At 46.4% G+C, this 22,322-nt stretch overlaps 1 protein-coding gene across 4 annotated transcripts in view; it reads right to left on the reverse strand.

Annotated features, from left to right (window-relative positions):
* The window catches only part of ranbp2 (RAN binding protein 2), a 97,161-nt gene extending 76,423 nt beyond the window's left edge, over positions 1–20,738 (reverse strand). For all 4 annotated transcript variants that reach the window (XM_081368863.1, XM_081368862.1, XM_081368861.1 and 1 more), the window contains exons 1-6: positions 20,525–20,738; positions 19,627–19,694; positions 19,429–19,540; positions 12,021–12,173; positions 11,686–11,916; positions 11,292–11,434 (exon numbers count right to left, since the gene is read on the reverse strand). In XM_081368863.1, the coding sequence (XP_081224989.1) occupies positions 11,292–11,434; positions 11,686–11,916; positions 12,021–12,173; positions 19,429–19,540; positions 19,627–19,694; positions 20,525–20,596 (779 nt within the window). In that variant the 5' untranslated portion in view covers positions 20,597–20,738. The remainder of the gene's footprint in view (positions 1–11,291; positions 11,435–11,685; positions 11,917–12,020; positions 12,174–19,428; positions 19,541–19,626; positions 19,695–20,524) is intronic.
* Between the last annotated feature and the right edge of the window lie 1,584 nt (positions 20,739–22,322).

The raw sequence follows: 22,322 nt of genomic DNA on the forward strand, positions 1-22,322 counted from the left end.
CGCTTTACTCCACTGCACCCCACGCTTTACTCCACTGCACCCCACGCTTTACACCACTGCACCCCACGCTTTACTCCACTGCACCCCACGCTTTACTCCACTGCACCCCACGCTTTACACCACTGCACCCCACGCTTTACTCCACTGCACCCCACGCTTTACTCCACTGCACCCCACGCTTTACTCCACTGCACCCCACGCTTTACACCACTGCACCCCACGCTTTACACCACTGCATCACACGCTTTACTCCACTGCACCCCACGCTTTACTCCACTGCACCCCACGCTTTACTCCACTGCACCCCACGCTTTACACCACTGCATCCCACGCTTTACACCACTGCACCCCACGCTTTACTCCACTGCACCCCACGCTTTACTCCACTGCACCCCACGCTTTACTCCACTGCACCCCACGCTTTACTCCACTGCACCCCACGCTTTACACCACTGCACCCCACGCTTTACACCACTGCACCCCACGCTTTACACCACTGCATCACACGCTTTACTCCACTGCACCCCACGCTTTACTCCACTGCACCCCACGCTTTACTCCACTGCACCCCACGCTTTACTCCACTGCACCCCACGCTTTACTCCACTGCACCCCACGCTTTACTCCACTGCACCCCACGCTTTACTCCACTGCACCCCACGCTTTACACCACTGCACCCCACGCTTTACACCACTGCACCCCACGCTTTACACCACTGCATCACACGCTTTACTCCACTGCACCCCACGCTTTACTCCACTGCACCCCACGCTTTACTCCACTGCACCCCACGCTTTACACCACTGCACCCCACGCTTTACTCCACTGCACCCCACGCTTTACACCACTGCACCCCACGCTTTACTCCACTGCACCCCACGCTTTACTCCACTGCACCCCACGCTTTACACCACTGCACCCCACGCTTTACACCACTGCACCCCACGCTTTACACCACTGCACCCCACGCTTTACTCCACTGCACCCCACGCTTTACACCACTGCACCCCACGCTTTACTCCACTGCACCCCACGCTTTACTCCACTGCACCCCACGCTTTACACCACTGCACCCCACGCTTTACTCCACTGCACCCCACGCTTTACTCCACTGCACCCCACGCTTTACTCCACTGCACCTCACGCTTTACTCCACTGCACCTCACGCTTTACTCCACTGCACCCCACGCTTTACACCACTGCACCCCACGCTTTACACCACTGCACCCCACGCTTTACACCACTGCACCCCACGCTTTACTCCACTGCACCCCACGCTTTACACCACTGCATCCCACTCTTTACCCCACTGCATCCCACGCTTTACTCCACTGCACCCCACGCTTTACACCACTGCATCTCACGCTTTACACCACTGCACCCCACGCTTTACACCACTGCACCCCACGCTTTACACCACTGCACCCCACGCTTTACACCACTGCATCCCACGCTTTACTCCACTGCTTCCCACTCTTTACCCCACTGCATCCCACGCTTTACTCCACTGCATCCCACGCTTTACTCCACTGCTTCCCACGCTTTACCCCACTGCATCCCACGCTTTACTCCACTGCACCCCACGCTTTACACCACTGCACCCCACGCTTTACTCCACTGCACCCCACGCTTTACTCCACTGCATCCCACGCTTTACTCCACTGCACCCCACGCTTTACTCCACTGCACCCCACGCTTTACTCCACTGCATCCCACGCTTTACTCCACTGCACCCCACGCTTCACTGCATCCCACGCTTTACTCCACTGCATCCCACGCTTTACACCACTGCATCCCACGCTTTACACCACTGCATCCCACGCTTTACACCACTGCACCCCACGTTTTACACCACTGCACCCCACGCTTTACACCACTGCACCCCACGCTTTACACCACTGCACCCCACGCTTTACTCCACTGCACCCCACGCTTTACTCCACTGCACCCCACGCTTTACACCACTGCACCCCACGCTTTACACCACTGCACCCCACGCTTTACTCCACTGCACCCCACGCTTTACTCCACTGCACCCCACGCTTTACACCACTGCATCCCACGCTTTACACCACTGCACCCCACGCTTTACACCACTGCACCCCACGCTTTACACCACTGCACCCCACGCTTTACACCACTGCATCCCACGCTTTACTCCACTGCATCCGACGCTTTACTCCACTGCATCCCACGCTTTACTCCACTGCATCCCACTCTTTACCCCACTGCATCCCACTCTTTACCCCACTGCACCCCACGCTTTACACCACTGCATCCCACGCTTTACACCACTGCACCCCACGCTTTACACCACTGCACCCCACGCTTTACACCACTGCACCCCACGCTTTACACCACTGCATCCCACGCTTTACTCCACTGCATCCGACGCTTTACTCCACTGCATCCCACGCTTTACTCCACTGCATCCCACTCTTTACCCCACTGCATCCCACTCTTTACCCCACTGCATCCCACGCTTTACACCACTGCATCCCACGCTTTACTCCACTGCATCCCACGCTTTACACCACTGCATCCCACGCTTTACTCCACTGCATCCCACGCTTTACACCACTGCATCCCACGCTTTACACCACTGCATCCCACGCTTTACACCACTGCACCCCACGCTTTACTCCACTGCATCCCACGCTTTACTCCACTGCATCCCACGCTTTACACCACTGCACCCCACGCTTTACTCCACTGCACCCCACGCTTTACACCACTGCACCCCACGCTTTACTCCACTGCACCCCACGCTTTACTCCACTGCACCCCACGCTTTACACCACTGCACCTCACGCTTCACTGCATCCCACGCTTTACACCACTGCATCCCACGCTTTACACCACTGCATCCCACGCTTTACACCACTGCATCCCACGCTTTACACCACGCTTTACACCACTGCATCCCACGCTTTACTCCACTGCATCCCACGCTTTACTCCACTGCATCCCACGCTTTACTCCACTGCATCCCACGCTTTACACCACTGCATCCCACGCTTTACACCACTGCATCCCACGCTTTACACCACTGCATCCCACGCTTTACACCACTGCACCCCACGCTTTACCCCACTGCATCCCACGCTTTACTCCACTGCATCCCACGCTTTACTCCACTGCACCCCACCCTTTACTCCACTGCATCCCACGCTTTACACCACTGCATCCCACGCTTTACACCACTGCATCCCACGCTTTACACCACTGCATCCCACGCTTTACACCACTGCATCCCACGCTTTACACCACTGCATCCCACGCTTTACACCACTGCATCCCACGCTTTACACCACTGCATCCCACGCTTTACACCACTGCATCCCACGCTTAACACCACTGCATCCCACGCTTAACACCACTGCACCCCACGCTTTACCCCACTGCATCCCACGCTTTACTCCACTGCATCCCACGCTTTACTCCACTGCACCCCACGCTTTACACCACTGCATCCCACGCTTTACTCCACTGCATCCCACGCTTTACTCCACTGCATCCCACCCTTTACTCCACTGCATCCCACGCTTTACTCCACTGCACCCCACGCTTAACACCACTGCACCCCACGCTTTACACCACTGCATCCCACGCTTTACTCCACTGCATCCCACGCTTTACTCCACTGCACCCCACCCTTTACTCCACTGCACCCCACCCTTTACTCCACTGCATCCCACGCTTTACACCACTGCATCCCATGCTTTACCCCACTGCATCCCACGCTTTACTCCACTGCATCCCACGCTTTACACCACTGCACCCCACCCTTTACTCCACTGCATCCCACGCTTTACACCACTGCATCCCACGCTTTACACCACTGCACCCAGGGTTTTTCCTGCATAGAGAATTATGAGGCGGCCGCCTCCGTCAAATTTCGTGCCGCCTCCGGCTCTCGACAAAACTCGGACAGACAGTCATGGTCAGATACACTTTTTCCACCGTGACGGTTCTGTTGCGGTTACCGCTTGTGTCCATTCTCAACCCGTATAGTGCTGCTGCTGCGCGCGGATAAGTAATAAAAACATTCCATTCCAATTAATCGAGGGTGGATGACAGATAAATAATTTTGTGTTGAGTTTAATAAAGACACGGAACTCCGTAAAACGCAATGAACGTGCGTCACTTTACTTTCGTTTTCAACAACGTAATTCTCTTCATGGAAAACCAATCAAGGAAAACATAGCTATCAGGAGGACTTGACAACGCTTGTCTGGGACCATATACTTTGTCCGGGACACGTGTGTTTTTCTTTCTTTCTTTTTTGAAGGGAAAAGTGAGAGAGAATTGTAGCCCATCCGGACAAATGCCCTGATTAAAAAAAAATTATATAAAAATATTCCAAATCACCGAAAACGTGAGGATGATTCTGTTTTATTTAATTTAATGTAAGTGGCGATTGATAGCCTATAGTTGATAATATAGGCCTACCTAATGTACTGACGGTAACAAAGTTGCGCTGTTGAGGCTCGTGCTGTTATTTATAACATATTATAGTTAAGAAACAATATATTGCCTAGGCTACACACGATCAGAGTGATGTTTTCCTGAATGCCATCAAGATTGAAACCGAGACTGATTTCATAACAGTTCAATAAACAAATAGTTAAAATTAAGTCACTTACATTTGAGACGCAATGACTGTTTTTGTTCTGTTTCTGCAGCGAAAATAGTTCCAAACAAAGATCACAGCAGAACCGTAATGTATCCCACAGCAACACTCAGCCGTGTTTCATTACTGAATGATTCAGCGTTTTGAACGAATCGATTGAGTCAAAGATTCAATTACCTATTCATAAACTGCCTCATTCGGAATGAATCAGCCTTTTGAACGAATCGTTTGAATGAATGACTCAACGACTCGCTCATTAAGACGGTCGCCTGCCGCCTCCTACTGGCGGTTTAGTTTCATAAAGTATCATTCTTTTTAACATTCCTTATTTGTATATTCAAAAATATTTAAAATAATCTAATTTAATACAGTTATAATTTTTCAATGTAAATTATTTTATTTGATTGGAAACAGCCTAATGTCTTATTTTAATTGAATATATTGATCAAATTTAAGAATTTGAAATGAAAGATGGAGCAAACATTTAATAAAATAAAACCTTATAAAGGTACAAAAAATTATTCTGTTTTCAAACAGCGATGTAATGAAACATTGACAATTTACGTTTGAATGGAGTAAAGCCTCTGTTAAGGCTATTAAGGAAATGTAATTTTGCCAAAAGAAGAACTTAATTCTTAAATTCTTAAATTGTTAATTTTTAATTAGCTTAACTTCAGTGTGATATGTTACCATATTATCATGCTTAACACTGAGAATTTGAATAATTGTAATGTGATCAGATGCAGATATCTAAATCAAAGAATATGGGTGGTTTGCGGGTGGATTTTTTTATTTTTAACAGTGGATTTGGGTGACTCAAAGTGCACCAGATTAATGAATTTATCTTTAAAATGTACAAAAAAAAATTACGGGGGGGCATGTCCCCGGACCCCCCTAGAGGTACCAACCTCCACCCACAAAAATAATGCCGAAAACACATTGGGCCATATGATGATCTATGAAAAATAACATTTAATTACCTTATTATTAAAATACATTATTAGGATTTTACCACCTCCGCCTCATTTTGAGCCAGGAAAAACCCTGTGCACCCCACGCTTTACTCCACTGCACCCCACGCTTTACACCACTGCATCACACGCTTTACACCACTGCACCCCACGCTTTACTCCACTGCACCCCACGCTTTACTCCACTGAACCCCACGCTTTACTCCACTGCACCCCACGCTTTACTCCACTGAACCCCACGCTTTACACCACCGCATCCCACGCTTTACACCACTGCATCTCACGCTTTACACCACTGCACCCCACGCTTTACACCACCGCATCCCACGCTTTACACCACTGCATCCCACGCTTTACTCCACTGCATCCCACGCTTTACACCACTGCATCCCACGCTTTACACCACTGCATCTCACGCTTTACACCACTGCACCCCACGCTTTACACCACCGCATCCCACGCTTTACACCACCGCATCCCACGCTTTACACCACTGCATCTCACGCTTTACACCACTGCACCCCACGCTTTACACCACCGCATCCCACGCTTTACACCACTGCATCTCACGCTTTACACCACTGCACCCCACGCTTTACACCACTGCACCCCACGCTTTACTCCACTGAACCCCACGCTTTACACCACTGCATCCCACGCTTTACACCACTGCATCTCACGCTTTACACCACTGCATCCCACGCTTTACTCCACTGAACCCCACGCTTTACACCACCGCATCCCACGCTTTACACCACTGCATCTCACGCTTTACACCACCGCACCCCACGCTTTACACCACCGCATCCCACGCTTTACACCACTGCACCTCACGCTTTACACCACTGCATCCCACGCTTTACTCCACTGAACCCCACGCTTTACACCACTGCACCCCACGCTTTACACCACTGCACCCCACGCTTTACACCACTGCATCCCACGCTTTACACCACTGCACCCCACGCTTTACTCCACTGCACCTCACGCTTTACACCACTGCACCCCACGCTTTACACCACTGCACCCCACGCTTTACACCACTGCACCCCACGCTTTACACCACTGCATCCCACGCTTTACACCACTGCATCTCACGCTTTACTCCACTGCACCTCACGCTTTACACCACTGCACCCCACGCTTTACACCACTGCATCCCACGCTTTACACCACTGCACCCCACGCTTTACTCCACTGCACCCCACGCTTTACACCACTGCACCCCACGCTTTACACCACTGCACCCCACGCTTTACACCACTGCACCCCACGCTTTACACCACTGCATCCCACGCTTTACTCCACTGCACCCCACGCTTTACACCACTGCATCCCACGCTTTACTCCACTGCACCCCACGCTTTACATCACTGCATCCCACGCTTTACACCATTGCACCCCACGCTTTACTCCACTGCATCCCACGCTTTACTCCACTGCATCCCACGCTTTACTCCACTGCACCCCACGCTTTACACCACTGCACCCCACGCTTTACACCACTGCACCCCACGCTTTACACCACTGCACCCCACGCTTTACACCACTGCATCCCACGCTTTACTCCACTGCACCCCACGCTTTACATCACTGCATCCCACGCTTTACACCATTGCACCCCACGCTTTACTCCACTGCATCCCACGCTTTACTCCACTGCACCCCACGCTTTACTCCACTGCACCCCACGCTTTACACCACTGCACCCCACGCTTTACACCACTGCACCCCACGCTTTACACCACTGCACCCCACGCTTTACTCCACTGCACCTCACGCTTTACACCACTGCACCCCACGCTTTACACCACTGCACCCCACGCTTTACACCACTGCACCCCACGCTTTACACCACTGCACCCCACGCTTTACACCACTGCACCCCACGCTTTACTCCACTGCACCTCACGCTTTACACCACTGCACCCCACGCTTTACACCACTGCACCCCACGCTTTACACCACTGCATCCCACGCTTTACTCCACTGCACCTCACGCTTTACACCACTGCACCCCACGCTTTACACCACTGCACCCCACGCTTTACACCACTGCACCCCACGCTTTACACCACTGCATCCCACGCTTTACTCCACTGCACCCCACGCTTTACACCACTGCACCCCACGCTTTACACCACTGCATCCCACGCTTTACACCACTGCATCCCACGCTTTACACCACTGCATCCCACGCTTTACACCACTGCATCTCACGCTTTACACCACTGCACCCCACGCTTTACTCCACTGCATCCCACGCTTTACACCACTGCACCCCACGCTTTACACCACTGCACCCCACGCTTTACTCCACTGCATCACACGCTTTACTCCACTGCACCCCACGCTTTACACCACTGCATCCCACGCTTTACTCCACTGCACCTCACGCTTTACACCACTGCACCCCACGCTTTACACCACTGCATCCCACGCTTTACTCCACTGCACCTCACGCTTTACTCCACTGCATCACACGCTTTACACCACTGCACCCCACGCTTTACACCACTGCACCCCACGCTTTACACCACCGCATCACACGCTTTACACCACCGCATCCCACGCTTTACACCACTGCATCCCACGCTTTACACCACCGCATCCCACGCTTTACACCACCGCACCCCACGCTTTACACCACCGCATCCCACGCTTTACACCACCGCATCCCACGCTTTACACCACTGCATCTCACGCTTTACACCACTGCATCTCACGCTTTACACCACCGCACCCCACGCTTTACACCACCGCATCCCACGCTTTACACCACTGCATCTCACGCTTTACCCCACTGCATCCCACGCTTTACACCACCGCACCCCACGCTTTACACCACCGCATCCCACGCTTTACACCACTGCATCTCACGCTTTACCCCACTGCATCCCACGCTTTACACCACTGCATCCCACGCTTTACACCACTGCACCTCACGCTTTACACCACTGCACCCCACGCTTTACTCCACTGCATCACACGCTTTACTCCACTGCACCCCACGCTTTACACCACTGCATCCCACGCTTTACTCCACTGCACCCCACGCTTTACACCACTGCACCTCACGCTTTACACCACTGCACCCCACGCTTTACACCACCGCATCCCACGCTTTACACCACCGCATCCCACGCTTTACACCACCGCATCCCACGCTTTACACCACTGCATCTCACGCTTTACACCACTGCATCTCACGCTTTACACCACCGCACCCCACGCTTTACACCACCGCATCCCACGCTTTACACCACTGCATCTCACGCTTTACCCCACTGCATCCCACGCTTTACACCACTGCATCCCACGCTTTACACCACTGCATCTCACGCTTTACACCACTGCACCCCACGCTTTACTCCACTGCATCACACGCTTTACTCCACTGCACCCCACGCTTTACACCACTGCATCCCACGCTTTACTCCACTGCACCCCACGCTTTACACCACTGCACCTCACGCTTTACACCACTGCACCCCACGCTTTACACCACTGCATCCCACGCTTTACTCCACTGCATCCCACGCTTTACTCCACTGCACCCCACGCTTTACTCCACTGCATCACACGCTTTACTCCACTGCACCCCACGCTTTACACCACCGCATCCCACGCTTTACACCACTGCATCTCACGCTTTACACCACTGCACCCCACGCTTTACACCACCGCACCCCACGCTTTACACCACTGCATCTCACGCTTTACACCACTGCATCCCACGCTTTACACCACCGCATCCCACGCTTTACACCACTGCACCCCACGCTTTACACCACCGCATCCCACGCTTTACACCACCGCATCCCACGCTTTACACCACTGCATCTCACGCTTTACACCACTGCATCTCACGCTTTACACCACTGCACCCCACGCTTTACACCACCGCATCCCACGCTTTACACCACTGCATCTCACGCTTTACCCCACTGCATCCCACGCTTTACACCACTGCATCCCACGCTTTACACCACTGCATCTCACGCTTTACACCACTGCACCCCACGCTTTACTCCACTGCATCACACGCTTTACTCCACTGCACCCCACGCTTTACACCACTGCATCCCACGCTTTACTCCACTGCACCCCACGCTTTACACCACTGCACCTCACGCTTTACACCACTGCACCCCACGCTTTACACCACTGCATCCCACGCTTTACTCCACTGCATCCCACGCTTTACTCCACTGCACCCCACGCTTTACTCCACTGCATCACACGCTTTACTCCACTGCACCCCACGCTTTACACCACTGCATCCCACGCTTTACTCCACTGCACCCCACGCTTTACTCCACTGCATCACACGCTTTACTCCACTGCACCCCACGCTTTACACCACTGCATCCCACGCTTTACTCCACTGCACCCCACGCTTTACACCACTGCATCCCACGCTTTACACCACTGCATCCCACGCTTTACTCCACTGCACCCCACGCTTTACACCACTGCATCCCACGCTTTACACCACTGCATCCCACGCTTTACTCCACTGCACCCCACGCTTTACACCACTGCATCCCACGCTTTACACCACTGCATCCCACGCTTTACTCCACTGCACCCCACGCTTTACACCACTGCATCCCACGCTTTACACCACTGCACCCCACGCTTTACACCACTGCATCCCACGCTTTACTCCACTGCACCCCACGCTTTACTCCACTGCATCACACGCTTTACTCCACTGCACCCCACGCTTTACACCACTGCATCCCACGCTTTACTCCACTGCACCTCACGCTTTACACCACTGCACCCCACGCTTTACACCACTGCACCCCACGCTTTACACCACTGCACCCCACGCTTTACACCACTGCATCCCACGCTTTACACCACTGCATCCCACGCTTTACACCACTGCATCTCACGCTTTACACCACTGCACCCCACGCTTTACTCCACTGCATCACACGCTTTACTCCACTGCACCCCACGCTTTACACCACTGCACCCCACGCTTTACTCCACTGCACACCACGCTTTACACCACTGCACCTCACGCTTTACACCACTGCACCCCACGCTTTACACCACTGCATCCCACGCTTTACTCCACTGCATCCCACGCTTTACACCACTGCATCCCACGCTTTACACCACTGCACCCCACCCCACCGATCACGGTACCACGCTTGAGTTCACTGAGTTCCTGAGAGCGATGTAGTCTTTTAGAAATGTTTGTAGAAGCATCTGCATGCCTATGTGCTTGATTTTACTGCTTGAACTGTGGCCATGGAAGTGATTGGAGCACCTGAATTCAAGGATTTGGAGGGGTGTCCTAATACTTTTGGCAATATAGTGTATATTCTAGCTGACTATCGAGTTTATGATCACTGAATGGCTTTTCTGAGGTAAATGTCGCGTTACGTGACATTGTTCTCAAGCTGTTTTATTGGCGTCTTTCCATGGTTGAAACACTGTTTTATTGATTGATTACATGAGGCATGATTGATTTCAGTAAGTTGTTCCTTCTGATGTTCAATTTGCTGCTGTAAATAGGAGTATAGAGGAAGAGATGATCAGTTCTACAGCGATCTGTCTCCACACATTAAAGGGATTATACGATTTGTGCAAATACGTTGAGTTGGTGAAATCTTGGCGCATGTGTGCTGTGTTGTGGTAGTGTCCAGACAGGCTGGTGTTGGCATACCTCCAGAGAGCATCAGCGCTCTCCTCGCAGCTCTTCTCCTTCAGCGTCAGTCGGACGCGGCTGCAGAGCGCTAGCAGCAGCTCTCTGTGAAACTTGCGCGACGCCTGCTCGTTCGACGCCACGCTCGGCCGATAGAGATGCTCCTGAAACACAGAAGACTGATCACTCTCTCGATATCACCAACTTCCCCTGATCTGCTCAGACCTTTCATGGTCACATCAAAACAGACAGAACGCGAAACATCCTTCTCTGTCCCAGAAGAGCATGTACTGACACTAGAGCTGCACGTTTACATCGTCAAAAGATGGTATTTACAATAGAATACAACACCTATTGAAAGTAACTTGATGCTTCAAATAAAGATTGTACCAAAGGAGATGAGACGATCACTGACCTGAAGGGTGCTGACCAGAAGCTCGTACCACTCCAGACGGTCCCTCAGAAGGCCCGTCTTCTCCACCTCCAGACAGTGCTTCACCGCCTCCTCGTGCCGGCCGTCTGCGCTGTACAGACGCACCAGCCGCTCATTGATGTAGGAGTCGTCGGGCCGCAGCTTGAGCTCAGACTGAAGCAGCTCGTACAGCTGGATGGAGCCGTTCTGTCCTCGAGTGCTCAGAAGCTTCTCCTGCATCAGAGAGAATAGGGGTGAACTCAGAGGACAGCGGGTGTGTTCAGAGCAGGTGATGGGATGGGAATGAGATGTGATGTGATGTGAATGTGTGCACTGACCCTCAGGTTGAAGACGTTGGGATGTCCCGGCAGCAGCTTGGCAGCTTTCTCCACCCAGAACTCGGCCCGGTTGTCAGGCTCCGGTTTCCCGCACAGCAGCTCCGCCAGCTTCAGAACCAGGTCTGGCTGAGCCGGATTCAGATCCACTGAACGCTGGAGTTCAGAAACAAACATCAGCATTACATGCTTAAACTTTAAAAGTGCATTAGAAGTTACACAATACAACGACCTTGGAAACAAAGGGCAGAGTAATCCTGATGTGCTTCACCTGGACTAACTGTGTTATAACTGAATGTGAGAAACTGATACCCTCGAGATAAACCAACACGGGTTATGATCAACAAACTTCCATTTCTGTACAACAGGTCACATCGCTTCTGGTTCAGGTGTGTGTAAGCGCTTGAAGGGCACTCATTATGCTTATTTTTAAGAGATGTAAAATAAGTCTCTGATGTACCCAGAGTGTGTATGTGAAGTTTTAGCTCAAAATACCCCACAGATAATTTTTTACAACATGTTAAAATCGCCACTTTTTGGGGGTGAGCAAAAATGTGCCGTTTTTGTGTGTCCCTTTAAATGCAAATGAGCTGCTGCTGCCGGCCCACTTTCTAGAAGAGGGCGGAGCTTCAAGAGCTTGCGCTCCTGAGGCAACAAAACAGGACAATCTCACGCATTGAACCTGACAGAAACTGTAAACAGTGTTCAGCTCGACCCGGAGTCGGACAACAGTGCCCACAGAGCCAGAGAATATATGCAGCATGGAGATAGAACAGGCATAGTCTAGTTTAATTACGGTTATAACTTATGTCGTCGTCATGCTTTAGAATCCACTGTAAGTACAAGCCTGCTGTAGCGGACCCCGTCCAAATAATGACCAAAACTTTACTGTTGAGTTTTATGAAGTTTATTGTAGTGTTGTCAAAAATATCGATATTTCGATAAATAACGATACTGAAATATCTGAACGGTACCAATACTAATGTCCGAAGTATCGATACTCCCATACTAGCCGAGCTGTCACTTTAACTTCTCTTCGAAGGCGCGTCGACTAACACCACACGTGACCGCACTCGTCTCATTCGCTCTGGTTAAATAGCAAAAGTGAAGTGAATGGAAAAATGGCGAGTGCGGCGCCCTTGCGACCGACTTTGGTTGATAAAGAACACCGCGAGCGGGCATGTCGGAGAATAGCGTGGACGCGTTAAAAACACACCGCGAGCGGGCATGTTCATGTTGAAAAGCAAGAAATTCCCACGGTATTGCATAAACCGCTTTAAACATCAACCCCCCTCCCCCAGTTTTTTTTTTCTGCGACTGCGGCTGGAACAACAAACAAAGTGTGGCAATGATAATCTTAGGTAGTGTTTATGTGCTTTATTTAATGTTAAAAGCATGCAATGTGACTTTGAATATCGTTCAGTGCTCCAGCTTTGTAGCTGTAAAAGCAATAATGGATAATGGAATTCACCTCAGATCTTGAAATTAAACAAATGGAAACAAGAACGTTCAAACTGTGAACATACAAGTGTATTCTTTGACAAATATTGTTTTAGTAACTCAGTAGCCTATGTATTTTTAATAATGTTTAAATGGTGTAATATTTGTGAATTTGATTATGTAGCCTATCCATTTTCTTGCAAGTGCCGTCAAGATTACTCTCTGGTGCTGTGAGTGTGCACTTGCCGCGACTCCGCGAGGGTTGACAAATGCGGTCTTCACGTGAGAGAATTGTGTTAAATAAGCACGTGCAATTAAAAGCTGAGGTCCTGCTTTTACTTTTTTTTTTTTTTTTTATACAGTGCGGCTTGGACGCGGCGTCCGTCGAAAATAGACTAGGCGCCTATCTTTAGCGAAGCGGCGCGGAGAGACGCTTCTGAAACACGCCGCGTCGTGGCTGTTAACACAAGCATTGACTAGAGTTGCCGCGATCAGCTCCGGTTACCGGTAGCCGCGTCGCAGGCGTAACGCGCCACAGAGTGTAAATAAGGGGTTATATAGTCAAAAGCCTACAAATGGAATGTTATTATGTGTCATGGAACAACTTGCGAAAGGTTGGATTTACTCCATCTTTTGATGATAAGTTTTGTTTAGAAAACCTTGAATCCATGTAAGACACAGTGTTATTAGACACAATCCATGTCATTAGAATCAATGAATCCATGTCATTAGACACAACGTGAACACATGTGAAGGCCAGTGTTTATTTATTTATTTTTTATTTTATTTTTTTTTGCGGTGATGACGGTGACGAATTCAGACCCGCGGTAGGCGTCACGTGACCGCGGTATTGCGGTAATGCGGTAACCGTCCCAGCCCTAGCTGCGGGCACCCAAAAGATTGTTTGGCTATCAATATCCCATCACTCATTTTTTTAAATTCTGAAAACAGACTTAACGAACAAGCTCCAGGGGGACCATTTAGCAGCATGTACCTGTATGCTACTCAGCATCAATGGGTCACCTCTTTCTGAATTCCCCTATAACTAACTGTAACTCCCCTGTAACTTCTCATTTTAACTTTTCTGAAACATTAACCAAGATGGCCTAGTATTGTTGTTAAGAGTGTGTTGTTTCGTTTTTCCACTGTAATTCTTAAAGTTAATATAATCTGACTGAGGAATCTTAAAAGTAAATATTTTAACTGTGGTCAAATGTAAATTAACTTGTGCCTATTTAACTTTATTCAAAAAAATATTATTTAATTCTGCAATTTGCCTAAATTTGCGATTATCATCAATTTGATTACACAGATATAATTAAACTAAGCTGAGCTAGACAATCTTTATTGTTAAAAGCACTATATAAATAAGGTGACTTGACTTCATGTCGATCCAGTGAGCATTGTTATTGCGCGTGATGTACGCACGTTTGTGTTTAAATCTGTTCATCAAATAACGTTAATGTATTAACCAGCATTTATGACCGATAAACAATCCATTTGTTACAGTATATTTTAATCTTTGATAACAGTAGGTAATAAAAATACAACGGCTCATGTTAGCTCTGGTCCAATGAAAAAATATTAACAGATAGAACTCAGGACATTTTTGTAAAATATACCTCATTGTCATGTTCTAGACTTGTTATATTCAGCTTTAAAAAAAAAAAATACCCCCTTAATATTGTGGCAGTTTTTTTCTCTGTGGTATCGAAAATGGTATCGAATATCGATATTTTTTAAGGTATCGTATCGAAGTTAGAAATTCTAGTATCGTGACAACACTAGTTTATTGTACATGATGAAGCAAGATGACAAGATGAAGCGTCCATTTTCACTCCAGAAAATCACTATAAGAGCTGAATAAACATGCATTAAATGTGCATTAAAGTCTTATCCATAAACTCTCTCTCTCTCCCTTTCATTATCATCAACATGCACAGAATTACACACAAACACTCGTTACAACGTTACAACTAACAGTAAACAAATACAGATCTTATGCCTTTTCGGGGTGTTTAATAAACGGGTAAACTTTATATCCGTCAGATGAACTGTAATAAAGCATTACTGCCGTGACCAGTGTCACTCCGGAGACTATAAGCTGGATCACGAACAGTTGGTAATCATCCATCCTCGAGCAGCAGCCTCAACCACAGTGTCCTCAGTGACTCCGATGCCAGAGTCTATGGAGACTCTTATGATCGTTGGTACATCCAACAACAGAACGTAATGTTTTTGGCACAGACCTTGTGCATCCCCAGCTGCTACAGCGAGTAAACCGTAACGGCGGACTGCTACGACTCACTCAGGGCGGGATCTATGCTAATAGGGCAGATCGTCACCAGCTGTGGGCGGGGCTTCCCTACTCTTACGTAAGAGTGGGGGGAAATCTAAAAGCACGCGTTTGGAGAGATTGTTAATTATTTATGTGAATTATAAAAAAAGTATTGGGTATATTTTTATAATTATAGGTTTAACACACACATCGGTTTTGAATTTTGCATAATAGGTCCCCTTTAAATATAGAGCTGTTTTACTCAAGATAGATGAGCATAACTGATGTTTATCGCATACGCAGATTGATATATTTTTTTAAAAGTTTAAGTTTTTTTTTTTTCTTCTTAAAAGTCAGTTATTAAAATGCAGTGTGCAGATGAGATGCGCTCTAGCAATGCAATGCAAGTGAACGCGGCGCGCGGGTGCCTCCATGTCACAGTTATTATATTGTCTGCTATATTTGCTTTTTATTTATTAAATACATGCAATTGTGATTGATGAAACATTTACTAAAAGTAAGATACAATTTGTACAAAACGAAACGAAATTCACTTTAAAGAAAGGCTTTCTACAAAACAAAACTTCATTAAGTGGTAATATGAATGTAATACACATCATATAGGCTATATACACACTGTACATGTTTATTTTATCAAACATGTTTGGGGCCAGTCAAGGGGTAAACTGCACGATCAGTTATCGGTAATGATACGTTGTTTATTATTGCAAATGTTTTTCATTTGTTTAATAAATCGATTCCGATTCCGATCGCATCACAGCACAGAGACGGCGCTCATTAAGATAATAAACGATATTCGCTTAAATACGGATTCAGGCAAATTATCAGTGCTAGTACTACTCGACCTCAGTGCTGCATTTGACACTGTCGATCACAAAATACTTCTAGACAGGCTGGAAAACTGGGTGGGGCTTTCTGGGACAGTTCTAAAATGGTTCAGGTCATACTTAGATGGGAGAGGTTATTATGTGAGTATAGGAGACCATAAGTCTGAGTGGACATCCATGACATGCGGAGTCCCTCAAGGCTCAATTCTTGCACCACTCCTGTTCAACCTGTATATGCTCCCAATGAGCCAAATAATGAGAAAGAACCAAATCTCTTACCACAGCTATGCAGACGACACACAGATCTACTTAGCCCTATCGCCTAACGATTACAGCCCCATTGACTCCCTGTGCCAATGCATTGATGAAGTCAACAGCTGGATGTGCCAAAACTTTCTACAGTTAAACAAAGACAAAACTGAAGTCATTGCGTTTGGAAACAAAGATGAAGTTCTCAAGGTGAACGCATACCTTCACTCTAAAGGTCAAACAACTAAAAATCAGGTCAAGAATCTTGGTGTGACACTAGAGTCAGACCTTAGTTTCAGTAGTCATGTCAAAGCAATAACTAAATCAGCATACTATCATCTGAAAAATATTGCAAGAATTAGATGCTTTGTTTCCAGACAAGACTTAGAGAAACTTGTGCATGCTTTCATCACCAGCAGGGTGGATTACTGTAATGGACTCCTCACTGGCCTTCCCAAAAAGACCATAAGACAGTTGCAGCTCATACAGAACGCTGAGCAGAACCAGAAAATATGAACACATCACACCAGTCCTCAAGTCTTTACACTGGCTGCCAGTTACTTATAGGATTGATTTTAAAGTATTATTACTAGTATATAAATCATTTAATGGCCTAGGACCTCAATATATTGCAGATATGCTCACGGAATATAAACCCAACAGATTACTCAGATCATTAGGATCACATCAGCTAGAAATACCAAGGGTTCACTCTAAACATGGCGAGTCTGCTTTTAGCTATTATGCCAGCCGCAGCTGGAACCAGCTTCCAGAGGAGATCAGATGTGCTCCTACATTAGTCACATTCAAATCCAGACTCAAAACACTTCTGTTTAACTTTGCATTTAATGAATGAGCACTGTGTCACTGTTTGTCCGACTGTTTATACTGTGTCTTATTTTAGTCTTTATTCTAAACTGTTTTAATAATTTTTTGTTCTTTCTCGTTTCTTTATTTTAAACTGTTCTTTATTCTAAACTGTTTTAATTATTTTTAGTTCTTTCTTGTTTCTTTATTTTAAACTGTTTTGTATATTCTTATTTCTTCTGATTATTTTTAATAGTATGTAAAGCACTTTGAATTACCATTGTGTATGAAATGTGCTATATAAATAAACTTGCCTTGCCTTGCCTAAATCTCATAATGATGGCACATCACTATATCATAGCTTTTATTTCTATCTCAAATGATTGGCGGTCGGTCAGGGGGTACTTGGCAAAGAATCAAATACAGTTGGAAACGACGCAGACCATTAATAACAGACTGTTAACAATTGTTTTTAATTAGTATTTAAACATTCTCTATGATAAAACATGTTTGTTGTAAAAAGTATTTTAATAGCACGGTTTTGGCGGTTATAGAGTTCTAATGACGGTGTTCAACTATAACCGTCGGCCTCACGGTTATATACTATAATTTTATTTATTTTTTTGCCTATATGAGGACACGAATGTATGAACTTCATCTGCAGACTCTAGATCCGCTCTGAAAGCCACTCTGTGAGCATTTACCGCTTCATTTGAGAAAAACTATCGTCATGTCACAGAAACTCAAAGGTCTTCACGGCAACCCGTCGAAAAAAACGTTCGGTTTAACTTGACAGAAATATATTACTGTTGTACAGTAGAATTTAGATACGTCTCAGTGAAATAATAATACTAACACTAATACAAATAAAATCATCACCAAAACTTTATTTTTTAAGGAATAATCCCAATGTTTCTTCCATGTTTTAATCTGATCAGTAGAGCTCATTGTGCAGCACGTTGTTTGACAAAACTTTTGTTTAATTTCATATGATTAAAAGAAATTAAATTAATGTTTTATGTCTTCTTTTGCTTTCCAGAAAAAACACAACACCGAATTTGTGTGAGAAACAAAAACATTTCATAGGATAAAAAAAAATAATAATAATTTATAAGTTTTATAATAGTTTATAAGTTTCATGATTTCAATTAATTAGACATGCTTTTTGACTACTAAAAAGGTTACACTACGCATCCGTAACACGCCCGCTCCGCGACACTGTAGTTTCGGGGGTCTGCCAGTATATCTCAGTGTATTCGTGTGCGCATGTCAAAACATATATCCCGATTTGAAGCTTGTGACGTACAAATGCGCACATCAACCCGATCACATGTTCAGCGCTCCTGTAAACTACGTTCAGACTCATCCATCAGGATGAACACAGTCAGGCTGAAACACGTGTGTGTGTGTGTGTGTGTGTGTGTGAGAGAGAACTGTGGAGTTGCCAGTTTTAGCTGGGATGAATATATTCAGAAATCCTGCATTTTTAGTCATTAAGGGAAATCCTCTGGTCTCAGCTACAAATTTGACTAGTAAATGATAAAGATTTTTTTTTCCCTCTTTTAGTATTTATTGCATATTGTATGTTCAGGGATGACAGATTGATGAGAGACATAAAATTTATGACTGGTAAAATTTTAATAAAATTTTTAATAAAATTTATGTTTGATACTTTGCGGTAAAAGTGTCTCTCCTGTTGGCTTAGTCCGATCAGCGCGGCTCTGGCGACGGAGACAGTGAAGACTATGTCGGAGGGACACATGTCAGAGTAAATGAAGGGAATCCGAACCTTGTAACATCCCACAGCTTTGTCCGTTTCCCCGTCCCGCTCGAACAGCTGCCCGAGGAACTTGTGCGCTTTAGGATCCTTCGGCTGAACAGTCAGATACTCCGAAACATGCCTATGACCCAATGGTGTGAGAGAAACACATCACTTCACAGAGAAACCAGGCATTAGACAGAAGACAGAGCAAAGGAGTTAGCCTACCTTTTAGCAAGCTCATATTCTTTAGCCTCAAAGTATAGTTTGGCAAACAGAAACCCCTTCGCTGACTTCTGCAAGACACAAAACAGGTTAGAGTCACAATTAAACAATATCTGTGTGATACTGTATGTAATCCTCAACACTGAGTAATTCACTGTGCAGAGGGAAACTGAATCACACTGAAACACTACAGGAGACGTGACTCTGTGTCTTTAACATTACTTCTGATGTTCTGGTCATCCACTGAAAACAGCGTAAAAGAGCAATTTTAGGATTTATTAATCAATATGAGAATAGATTTTAATCAATAAATCATTATTTTTCCCCCGCTCCAACAGGTACATCACCTGTAAGAGTTCAGAGACAGGACATTACAACAACACAATCAATCAGTCCGTCAACATTCAACACTTATATGAGACATTCATTCTCCATTTATATGAGACGCGCCCCTAAACTATATGAGTTATGATCTTATAATCGCTGGTGTAGAACACAGGTCTACTAACACCAACTTATCAAGAAGTTTATTAAATTGACAAATTTTTGAGTTCTGCTCAATTATAAGCGTTTAGAGTGAACAAGAAGACATCTAGAGTACATTTATTAACTTAGCAGACACTTTTATCCGAAGCTGAGGGGAAGATGATATGAAATGGCAAACACGTGCAAGTAATAAGTTTTCACACAGTCCAGAACACGGCGAGCTAGAACAGGTAACGATAACGATAATGATTCCATAGTTTAGTTGTAGTTAAAGATGACCTTAAGCTAAAGCAGTGAAAGAGAGTTTAACTGAACATGTCAACATTAGCGCTGCACTTCCGTTGGTCAGTTTGAGTGACAGCGCGCGCGCTCGGCTAATCTCTGACACCTCCAGGCCTGGGCTCGCTCTTCTTACCGCTTTCTGAGAGGGAGAGGCGCTTTGAACTGCAGAAATATATCGCTCCACCTCCGCTTTATTCCTCTTCATGGCTGCTGTCACAAACTCTCCTTCTCCGTCGCTGTTTTTTTAGCTGAGTATCATTTAAACACGGAGCAGCGTCTGTAACGATCAATGGCGGCTCAACAAACGATCACGTGATGATGCACTTCCTTTCCCTCTCTTCTTCTTCTTCTGATTCTTGGCAGATGACTATTTTGTAGTATACCGCCACCAACTGTACAGGAGAGTGTGTACCATGCACGTCATAGAGTCTAGGTTTCTATTAATTCAAAAGAAAGAAAAAAACTAAAGGAGGCCAATTATACTCTTTCCATTAAACCAGTATTATTAAGATAAATAACTAAAGCTTTAAGTCTCTCCCTTGTCATTCCCTTTTCTTCCAGAATGTAATGAATAGAGTTCTTCCATTTCCTGCCAGATTATTATATTATCATTATACTTCTCACAAGTAAAAAGTACATGATTAACATCTTCTCTGTCTTGGCACACTATGCATAAACCATTACCCTTTCCTAAAGGTGAGTTTAGTCCTGTATGTCCGAGTCTGAGTCTGGTATAGCCGCTTCTTCTCCTCTGTGTAGACTCAGTGGAGTAACCCTTTTCCCGGCACGTTCCTCTGAGATTTATGGTAGTGTCTGGCATTAAATTCTGCCTCCTATTCCCTTTGCCATTTTTGTACAATTACTGATTTGATTATAGATTTGGCTTCACCCTTACCCAGTGGAACATTAATTCCTATATACTTGTTTTCCAACATTTTTTTTGCAATATTATCATTACCTTTAATGCCTATATGAGCTGGAACCCAACAAAACTGAACACTGATTCCAAGGTTCTTGAGTTGTAGTAACAAATATTTAATTTCAATAATCAAATCTTCCCTTGAAGAGTGACCTGTGTCTAGACTATGTAAAGCTGCCATGGAATTACATTTCTCAATGTCTTAACCTCTTCAATCCACCTAAGGGCTGTTATTAACCCAGCCATCTCAATAGAGTATACAGATAAAAAATTATTTAGTCTACACCCCTCTCTTGTGTTACATTCTGGGACATATCCCAATACTGTCATGATCCTGGTTCTTCCTTTACTTTGTCTCCCCCCTCTGGTCATACACATTTACACACACACACTCATATGTACGCACACACACCCCTGATTACTGCATCGGTCATTACGCACACACAACGCTCTCATCCCCAGGTGTTCCCATTCATTACTTATTATCCTCATCATCAGTTCCACACCAGTTATCGCTTTCCCTAATTATCATTACTTCTTCTAGCCCTGTTTTCCCCTGTCTCTTTGCCAGACTATTTCAGAAGCCATGTGTACGAATTCTCTACGAAGCATCGTCTAAGTCTTGTCTAAGTCTCGTCTAAGTCTCGTCTAAGTCTCGTCTAAGTCTCGTCTAAGTCTCGTCTAAGTCTCGTCTAAGTCTCGTCTAAGTCTCGTCTAAGTCTCGTCTAAGTCTCGTCTAAGTCTCGTCTAAGTCTCGTCTAAGTCTCGTCTAAGTCTCGTCTAAGTCTCGTCTAAGTCTTGTCTAAGTCTTGTCCTACCACTGTGAATTGCTACTAAGCTATGCTTGTTACAGAGTACCTGTGACTGCGCTCGTTGCTTTCTGATCACCTGGAGGTCCCGGAGTTGGCTGGTTTTCTCACGGTATACCCTCGACTACCAGAGACGCTCCGCTGCCTAGACGGAGGATTTACGTTTAGTTCCCGGCAACTGTTTAACCGGAAGATTTTCGTTG

Source organism: Scardinius erythrophthalmus (genome assembly GCF_964197995.2).
Source record: "Scardinius erythrophthalmus genome assembly, chromosome: 6".
Lineage (NCBI taxonomy): Eukaryota > Metazoa > Chordata > Actinopteri > Cypriniformes > Leuciscidae > Scardinius > Scardinius erythrophthalmus.